Genomic DNA, 9,987 nt, shown 5'->3' with positions numbered 1-9,987 from the left:
TGCAATTGTGGCAGACACCTGCACGTTTTAAGCGTTGTTTTAAATATAAATAAATAGATGAGTAAACTGTTGGGCCACTATGGAGAGCGGTGAGCTCAATCACACACGCCTCATTTCAGCTGCACTTGTTTTGTAAGAAGAGAACTCCCGAAGCTCCGCCCCCCCCCCCCCGGCCTTCGTACGTTATTCGTGCCTATCTGGACCAATCAGAAGCGGCGCTTGGACCATGTGTGTATTGTTTAAACTGCTCAAATCAGACTGAGCCTCCAGGCGGAGAGACTTTCACCGTGCAGAGTGATGGCTGCCGTGTCCGTTAGTACCGAAGGCAGAGAGGAAAACGCCGAAGGAGAGCTCAGCCTCGCCGCCCGTCCGCTTCAGGAAAAGTGCGACCTCGTTGCGGGTCACGCAAACTCAATGTCCGGAGGAGACCGCCGCCATGCCGAACCCGAGCCCGGCGAAGAGGACGAGACACCGGCCCACGAGTGTCAACGGAGGGGCGACGAGGACCTGACATCCCTGAGCCCGGAGGAGGTCGAGAGCCGCTTGGAGAGGACACGACGAGAGTTCTACAACCGCAGGAAGATTATCATCAAAAACCTCCCGGCCGATGTGAGCAACCAGGTATGAGTGAGACGCCATTCAGCTCGGTGTAACGGCTCGATTGATTGATTGATTGGCGAGGTGGTTTAGCTCCAACACGCCGCCATGCACCACAGTCAACTTAGCTGCTAGTCCTTTAACTACCGTCTATCTTTGTGACGTGATTAGATGTTTTGCTCATTTTAAAAGTTTTAAAGTTAACACTCTTGTCCCACAGGTATTGAGCCGCAGTATCCTGTGATATGTTTCAGTTATCTGTTTGGCCACGGGGCTAATGTGGCCAACGATATGGAAATTGCCAACTCGCCAGATGGCTGTCAACAATGGCCATTTGTGGCCTGAATGACCTACTGACTCAGGCCTCTTTCATGACCTTTGTCGTCACCATTCGTGTTCTGGGTTCTCTGCTAGAGTTTGTCAATGGTTACATTAGTTACCACGAGTTCAAGTTAAATGTTAAAAAGTTAGTAAAAAGTTTGTTCATGTCCAGTTGCCACTTTTGTTTTTTTTGGAACGTGCCTGACTCGTGGGGAACAGTGGGCCTACGGGCGGTACCATTGTGTCAGCGTGTGCGGGGGTCACCCGGTGTTCGAGATGTATGTTGCACTCGAACAAAAGGTAGAAGGTGCGTGGACAAAACGTTTCAGAAAGTGCTAGACAGCGTCAACGTCCGCGTGTGAATGGGCAAAGCACCAGCGAACTACATTTCCTACAACAATGAGTCAGGTGTTTCTCCCCCGCACCCCCACAGGTGTTCGTTCCTCGTTTGCCAGTAGGTAGAACTTAGTCAGTTAATATAGCCTCAATACACCACGTGGCCCTTTATTTTATCTGTTTATGTTGACACTTTTTTTCCTTATATTACAGGAGGTTCATGAGCTCCTGGGCAACTATGACCTGAAGTACTGCTTTGTGGACAAATACAAAGGCACAGGTTGGTGTAACAGGTTGTCCCATGTGTTGTGTTAAGACAGATCCCTGCCAGTCTCTGAAGACCAACAATCACTTAGAGATGCATGCCGACTTAAAATGTTGACTTGGTTGCAGTAGGGTAACATTTGTACGTGTGCTCTGCTCAAAGGTCAATGTATGTAACAAATGTTTGCTTGATTATAGAATACAGATCCTAGTAGTCAAGTGTCTCACATTGAATATGTAAAACATGAAGGCCAGGTAATCTTACAACTCTAATTTAGCTTTGACTTGCCTTTCATGTTGATCAATCAGTTCAAATCTTGAAGTTTTTTTGTCAGCCACTGCACAAACAAGCACGTCTGAAGAAGTCAAACAAGGAATGTAGTTGAAGGGGCAACAAGTGGTGTCAAAGCCATATCTCCATAGAACAGCCGTTCCTCTTTTACATTATCACTAACTGAACAAATGTCACACTCTCAAATGTTTTTCTCTTCCTCTGTCCCCCTGTCCACTCAGCATTTGTTACACTACTCAATGGAGAACAGGCCCAAAGTGCCATCAAGGAGTTCCACCAGCATTTGCTGCGGGACCGGGAGATCTCGGTGCAGTTGCAGCCTACAGACGCTCTGTTGTGCATTGCCAATTTGCCCTGTGCATACACCCAGCAGCAGTTTGAGGAGCTGGTGCGACCCTTTGGCAACTTGGAGCGCTGCTTTCTGGTGTACAGCGCCTCCACCGGGCACTCTAAAGGTTATGGTTTCGTGGAGTACATGAAGAAGGACTCGGCAGCAAGGGCAAAGTCAGAGCTCCTCGGGAAGCAGCTGGGCTCTCGCATGCTGTATGTCCACTGGACCGAGGTCGGCTCCCTCACGTACCCTCTGCTGCACTCAAAGTGCCTGTGTGTGGACCGCCTGCCCCCGAGCCTGCTGACCGCTCAGGACCTCCGCAATTCCCTGGCTGATGCCCATGTGCCAGTCTTCTGCCAGGTCAGATTCACCAAGCATCACAGAATGCCCCACATTCACTCACCGACTGCTCTCCACACATTGTGCTCAGAATAATACAGCTTGTGTAGTTCTGTTTTGCAGGCAGCAGACAACCTTTCACTCCACACCTGACATCCTTTTGGAATAATTCTACAGATTAAACCAGGCCTGGATTTATTGACTCAGTTTGTAACTATAACGTTGCCATATTATCAAAACCATATTCTTATGTTCACTTTCATATCGACAAGGATCCTTTATGCTTAAAATGATTCACCTTCCACTAAAATGACCTCATTCATCATTATCTTCTGTCGACATCAACTTTTAGTCTTATTAATAACTTGTAATGCGTTTACACCTGCTTAGTGTGTGCACTAAGCTGTTTACTGGGCTCTCCGGCACAAAAGCAGGATCTGTACTGACATGTGCATCGGATTACAAAGTGACACTAAAGGCCCAATGTTTCGAAAGCCAAGTAACGGATGGAAGGGATGACTTTTGATCACCGAGCTCTCACCTTTACCCCGCTTTTCATGTGGCCACTCAAAGTTTCTATAGCAGTGGGCTGGTTTCTATGGCGATGACCGCCTGACTCTCCCAGGTGGTGTCATTCAGCAGGCCTTTCTGGAATGACGGAGGCGGGTGTCCCCTTTTGAGCGCGACATGCATAGTAGAACCTTTTTCCTTTTCCAGTTATTTGAGGACCCAGGCGTTGATGATTAAACGTCATAGGTTCGTGTAAGGGAAGCTGCTGTTGTGCAGCTTATAAAGTTGTGAAATGTTATAAAATGAGGCTCTAACTGCTGATGGCAAATAAAAGGCCCAGTGCTGATTGTGACTCTAACATCCCTGGGCTTGTCCCTGTCAATATGGGAGATGGGGGCGAATGTGCAGTTGAAGTCTAAATCCTCTTCTGATGGCTCTCAATATTACTTTTTCCCCTGCCTGCATTTATCTCATATTCCCATCACTTTTCATTTCAGTGTCTTCACATGAATTTTGAGTGATTCACTACATTTCAAGGGTTTGTGATTTTGTGTCATAAATGTACTCTGAGAAAGTCACAGATTGCAGAAACATGGTGGCACTGCTTTTGTGTTGCATAATGAATTGTGTCGAGTTGTCTTTGTCTGTCAGTTTGCATCGTGTGTGTGTGTTGTCTTGCAGCCATAATTTGAATCATTGTGTGTATTGAACTTGTCTTGTCTTTTCTCACACACACCCCCTCCCCCTTCCTCACTCATAGTTGGCTCAAGGACAGGATGGAAGTTTCCGGCGGTTTGTAGTGTTGGAGTTTGCCACAGCAGAAATGACTGAGGAGGTGCAGCGGCTCACTGATGGCCGGCCTCTGGGCGGAACACACATCAGGGTGTCCTTCTGTGCCCCCGGCCCCCCCGGAAGGAGCATGCTGGCTGCTCTGATTGCTGCCCAAACTATGGTACCGAGTCCTCCTTTAGCTGCCACATTGGTATAATTTTCCCTTTCACCTCTCGGCTGTCGCACTGATTACCCGTCTTCTTCTCCCTCCCGCAGGCGGTGAATCGAGGTAAAGGTCTTCTCCCTGATCCCACAGCCATGCAGATCCTCACCGGCCTCAGTAACCCTGCCACCCTCAAGATGCTGCTCAACCCGCTGACGCATGGACACAAACAAGGTGAGGAGCTCCGCCTCTTCCTCCTCAGCCACACCCGAGCTCATGTTGGCTGTGAAACGACGGCGTCCTGATTTGATCTTTGCTCGCAGGCCTCCTGGGAGCGGCCCCCGCCATGCCGCTGTTGGCCAACCCGGCTCTGTCTGCGGCCCTGCTGCAGCTGCTCCTCCAGAACCAAGCCCAGGCCCAACAGGTGCTGCTGCCGTTCTCTTCCTCTGCCTTGGCGCTGACTCGTTCCTCTTAACACCTCTGCCTGCCTTTTTGATTCATCCTCTCCTACTCACAGTTTTTTCCCTCCTCTTCCTCTTCCTCCTCCTCTTCCCTCTCACTCTTTATCATTAGCAAGCCTTTCTGGGAAATCATCTTCTCTGGGCTCAGGTGCTGCTCAATAAAGAGAACCCTCTAGTGCCTTGTGTGAGTGATAGCAGTGTTTGTGTTTGTCGCTGTGCGTGAGCTAGAGGAAGATGGATGTGTCCCAATCTTTTTTATGCTGTGGGGTGGTAACAAAAAAGAAACAAACGGTGCCTATAACCTCCGTCTAGGAAAGTGGATTTGTGTGTGTGTTTGTGTGGGGTGTGCTTTGAGTGGTGCTGAGTGTTGTGGTGGGTGTGCTACTCCATTGTGCGCCGAATAAATTGTGTAAATACCTACTCTGTACAGACATCATTACATATGTGGTGAGTAAGCCCCGGTGGTGGTGATGAGTGTGTGTGTGATGTAGTGCGGCTCTGTGACCCAGCAGTGACACTGAACTTTCTCTCCTCTTTGGCGAGCAGGCAGGACTCATCGGGGAGAACCCTCTGGCCCCTCTGCCCGTCCAGCAGGGCGGCCATCTGCTCGGAGACTTGCCCCAAGGTATGGCGCTGGCTCAACTCCAGCCGCAGACCGTGTGTTTTGCATTTGCTTACGATGCTAAAACGTATGTGGCCATCTTTGCACGTTGGTCACGCTCACTGCTTGTTTACATGGGTAGAGGTGGTGTTTTGGTCGATGTGTGAAATGTGACCATGTAGACGTCATAAGGACGCGTTGCTATGAAATTTGATGTAAAATACTGGTGGCTCAAAAAACGTCAAAAGTAAAGTGTTTGTAGTTAAATAACGACTTCATGTGAATTTGCACCAGAAACGTTCTTGCTCGGTTCACTTTTGCAAACCCTTGATCGGCGCCTTTTGTGGCTCTTCCAGGACTCGGCCTTCAGATGGACGCCCTGGCCCCTCTGAAGCTGGCGCCAATTGGCAGAGGCCCGTCAAGGGAGCAGGAGTCTCCCCCGGCAGTGTGCACCTTCCCCCAGACTCCCTCCCCCACCCTGCAGGGCATCTCTATGCCTCTGATGGGTGCAGATGGCCTCACAGCAGCAGGGGTGAGGTCTCAACTAATTACCGCTCAAGTTGTTTGTCTCGTCCGCCTCGTTTCCAACCGTTTTATGTTTCATATCTCCCTCAGGTGTCCATACTCGGCGATCCTCACAAAGACTTCCTGGGCGGCGGCGCTTACCCAACAGGTGAGGCGACGGGACGCTCTATCTGCAATCGATCTCCGGCGCAACGGTTTAAGCGACTCATATCCGTCTGCCCTTTGCCATCACAGGAGGGACCTGCAGACCCCACCCGTACAGGAAGAGGCCTACGCTAAGTAATGTGTCCAACCAACACATGAACCAGTGCATACAGCCAAATTACAGCCTACGCTATCCAGAGTCATTTAATCCTCCTCTGCACCAGGTAACCACTATGATCCCCCTGCAGCCTCGTATGAGAGGCTGGAATGTTTATTTTTAGCAACAACGCTGCCGTGATAAATAGGGTTCCATTGAGTGAGTGATTACCTTTTCTTTTTTTTTGGTAAACAATGTTTTGTACACCCTGCTGCTTCCTGGCTCACACACACACTGCACGACGTGATCGGCTCTGACGCCCATCTGCTGTTTCTCCTCAGGATCCTCTGGCCCACTTGTATGAGCAGCAGGAGAACCTTGACACGGGGGCCAGGGCAGGATTTGGACAGCAGGTAAAGTCTTGTGGCTCACCGCCCCCAAATTAATGTAATGAAACGTGACTTTGGTAGTGAAATTGTGATGTGTGTGTTCCTGTTGGCCAGTTCTCTCAGCAGCAGGACTTTGGTGAGCGGACCTCCCAGTACAGTTTCGCTCACAGCCCACCGGTGTCATACTTCAGCTCGGAGCCCGAGAGCTCGAATAACGGCGGCCACACCTCCACCCAGCTCAACAAGGTGAGCACCAGGCTTTCATGACCAGCCGGTTTTCTTACCAAACTCTATCGGTTATCAAAGTTCCCAAGAATAGTGTTCATGGTAGCTGACGGTTGCTTGTTGTTGCCAGGCTGTGGGAATGCCTCCAGTGAGCCACAGCAGTAACTTCCCTCCAGGCCTGGGGAACATTGCAGCGAGGGTAACTATCTGCCTCTTTCCAACTTTTGCATTTCCATTGCAGCCGATCTCCCTCTTTTCCCCAGCAAACAAGTGTTGATTGTGCCTTCTCACTTCCAGACTCCCATCGGTAGCCACAAGCGTGTCTTCTCCCGCCTCATCCCGTCTCCAGAGCCGAGCCCGGAGGGACCGTACGTGGGCCAGCACTCCCAGGGCCTTGGCGGCCATTATGCAGACTCCTACCTTAAGCGCAAGCGTATATTCTGACTTGAGCTAAATGGCCAAACCTCCTCCATTCAATGAGGTGGACGGGCTTTTTTTTAAAAACTCCTCCTAGTGCCGTGTGGAGGCGGCTGAGGGCAGCAGCCTGGTGCTTTGAGGACAGTCACGTGTCGGTCGGGTCAATGGGAGCTATTTTTCCCCTGTTTGTATATATGATTTCAGTGTGTTTAGTAAATTAAGTTTTTACTTTTTTAAATTTTATGAAGTTCTTATGTGGAATAACTTGTACAGTAAGAAAAAAATGGTTAATTGGCTCTCAATCTTTTCTTGGAAGCGTTTTTTTCTCATTGTTGTGTGTGCCGTGGGTTCAGAGCTCCAGTTTGGCCTGTTTAGTATCGCGGCCATAAGCTGCAGTTAAAGTCTGACATTCCTACCCAGCATGTGTGTAGTTGCACGTGGAGGAAGGATGTGCAACTATAAAGCAGCCAAACGTTATATCAAAGCTCTGAACCAAACTTTTTATCTAAGACTTCTTTGCATGTAAAAAGTTCAAAGGTTTAAGTGGAATGTTTTCCCCTCTTTCTCTCTGTCCTAACTTCCTCCCACAGGTTGTACATTTTGTGTATATTTTTCTGTACGTACGTGTCTGTCTGTCTGTGCGTGTGTGTGTGTGATTCAGGCCTCGTTATTGGTGGACATGCAGCTTTCCATCCAGCAATGACAGCTGTGTGCACCCCTCTCTGTATTTGGGAATGGAACCTTTTTTATTTTCCTCCCCCCCCCTCTTTTAAAACAACCAAATCACAATCTTCTCTGAAGCTTTAACTTTTCCACGTCGTTTCGTCTGTTGGTTCTCACCCTCCGCCTGGTTTAACTCCTGGATTCTGTTCTCTACACTGGGTGCTGAGCGATGTCACTCGGGGAGGGCACAGGTCTCACACACTGTTTTCACCTGTATTTACCTGCCACGTTCAAGGCTCCTCCAACATGCGTCCAGATGGTTGAATATTTTCTGTGTGTGTTCTGTCAAGCGGCCTCTTGAATCGACTCATTGGACATTTTGTGCCATGAGAGCAGGAAGTTTAACTCGGTGGAGTTTGCTGCTGTAGACAGTTTGAATGGTGTGTGTGTTCTAGTGGGAGTGTGAGGATGTGCTGATGGAAGCTAGCAGCTGATTGATTCATATTAAGGTCTGTTTTTTTTGTTTTTTTTCCCTGCTTAATGCTTGTGGTTGACGGATTGATTGTGATAAACGCATTACCTCTGACTCATGGCAGGAAACATGACGACACTTGAGCCTTTAACAGTGTTTATATTTTCCCTTTTTTCCTGTAACGTCATGCTGCCACGCGTTGGCTTCCAACCACATGTGTTATTTGCCGTGTCAATACTTTAAGCTTGAGGAATCTGAGTCCAAACTCTGCTGTTTTGAATGAATTTGCTGCTCGTTGTGCTTTTTTTAAATTTTTTTTTAAAGTGGATGTAACCTTGATGCTGCGTACGGACCAAGAGATGCAGCTTTACTGTTCGATCATCAGGAGTTCATATTGCCTGCTAGTCCTCATCTGTACTGCCATGGTGCTTCTCTGTATGTGTGATGTGAGCAAGTAAATGTTATTTAAATCTCAAGTTGTGAAGAACTCATCACTTTAAAAGACGCAGCGACCGTCTGCATTTGTGTGTGTGGTTGCTCATTTTGAACCATTCCTTGAGCAGAATCTTTCCTCTTTATGCTCGGCAGACTCGAGGGTTTGAACGTTCTGCTGTGTCACAAATGAAACCATCAGACGCGTTTTCCTCAGTGGCCCTTGATGACAATTTTGCTAAATTAGAATTTCATTTCGGCTTGCAAGCTTCAGATAAAAAAACCTTGAGACGGCTTGCGAGTGAACAAGTGTAAAGCATGCAACAATGCACCAACGCTCCGGTTTATGACTTGTAATCCAAGTTTCACTGACTCGTCAAAAGACCATGTTCAACATAGGAAAATGACGCAGTACTCGGAGCTAAAACATCCAACATGGCGAAGTAAAATAAAACAGCCTTTTCATTCATTCAACACAAATCTTTACCGCTGGAAGAATATAGTGATTTACTCAAAAGTGGAACAGCATTTATTACAGATGGGGACAACATTGCATTTGTACAAAATTGATTAAATGGAAAAATGCATATTAGCCATTTGAACAGCAGGGAGTTGGAAGTAAACAAAGAATAAGTGCGCTGGAGTGATTATGACATTTTAGTCTGCACATTAAACCAATGAACGCACAAAACACACACAGCTGTTCAGCCAGGGTGTTCTGCATTATTGAATCAGTAACCAACCATGAAAAGAACACTTGTGCACTGACACAAAAAATGGTGAAGAAAGAATGAAACTTCTTTCTGAAGTTGTCACTGGATGATTTAATTCTGTTGTGTGTTAGCAGGTTGGTGGTTGTGTTTGTATCTGAGATGTGCAGCTGTGGGTTGGACGTCTATGATTGTGGGGGAAAGAGTTTTCAAACTCCTCTATCCGGTGTAGTTTTGAGCAGATGTACAGAAAATTGGTTTCTAATTGACTTATTTATTCATGAGATGTAGCGCCTTTGTTCAGAATAAGCCACGCCCACTCAACTTCAGCAGCGAACTGTAGCAAAACGGTAACAAATATCAAAAAGCTAAAACATTTATCTGACTTGGACCAAACATTTAACATGTGATGGTTGATGACAAAAAATTAGGAAATAAAAAAAATAGGCGTGGCCTATGTGAATGGACTCTCCTACTCTCCAAATTTGATCGAAATGGGATAACAGAAGTCCACGTTACGGCCCTGGCAGACAGATGTCAATGATTACAACACACAGCGGTTCATTACGCCCACTGGGCTGCGTGCAGGAGCAATTAGCTGCTTTTCCAAATAAACAAACACAACCCAACAAATATAGAACGCAACTGAAGAATGAAAATGGATGTCCGGCCTGATTACGTTCAAATTTGAGTCGGAGGCGATGAGGGGCAGCCGGTGAAGCCTCCTCTCCCTCCTCTCAGCAGCAATCAGGATGAAGGGCTTTGATTAGATGTTGTTGTTGTTGTGGGCTGAGCATCAAGGAGCAGAGCGAGAGAGGATGTTACTTTACTGTATATTTGGTTTCTTAGGAATGAACCAGAACAGCTGTTTGTTTGGATCAAACCTGGACAATGAGACATGATGAAGAAGGCAGCAGTGTTGCTGTT

At 47.6% G+C, this 9,987-nt stretch overlaps 1 protein-coding gene across 1 annotated transcript; it reads left to right on the top strand.

Annotated features, from left to right (window-relative positions):
- Positions 1-261: 261 nt before the first annotated feature.
- On the top strand, positions 262-8,394 carry raver1 (ribonucleoprotein, PTB-binding 1). Its single transcript, XM_076144297.1, has 14 exons — positions 262-621; positions 1,468-1,534; positions 2,032-2,501; positions 3,751-3,942; positions 4,038-4,158; positions 4,248-4,348; positions 4,932-5,010; positions 5,343-5,518; positions 5,602-5,659; positions 5,746-5,879; positions 6,094-6,165; positions 6,256-6,387; positions 6,497-6,565; positions 6,664-8,394. The coding sequence occupies exons 1-14, from the start codon at positions 298-300 to the stop codon at positions 6,808-6,810; spliced, it is 2,142 nt and encodes a 713-aa protein (XP_076000412.1). The 5' UTR covers positions 262-297; the 3' UTR covers positions 6,811-8,394.
- Positions 8,395-9,987: the final 1,593 nt, after the last annotated feature.

The sequence above is a fragment of the Genypterus blacodes genome, unplaced genomic scaffold, assembly GCF_046128005.1.
Source record: "Genypterus blacodes isolate CSIRO-AG114 ecotype Tasmania unplaced genomic scaffold, CSIRO-AGI_Gbla_v1 ptg000028l_1, whole genome shotgun sequence".
Classification (NCBI taxonomy): domain Eukaryota; kingdom Metazoa; phylum Chordata; class Actinopteri; order Ophidiiformes; family Ophidiidae; genus Genypterus; species Genypterus blacodes.
The sequence above is the reverse complement of the archived record's forward strand: the minus strand, read 5'-3'. Positions and strand labels throughout refer to the sequence as shown.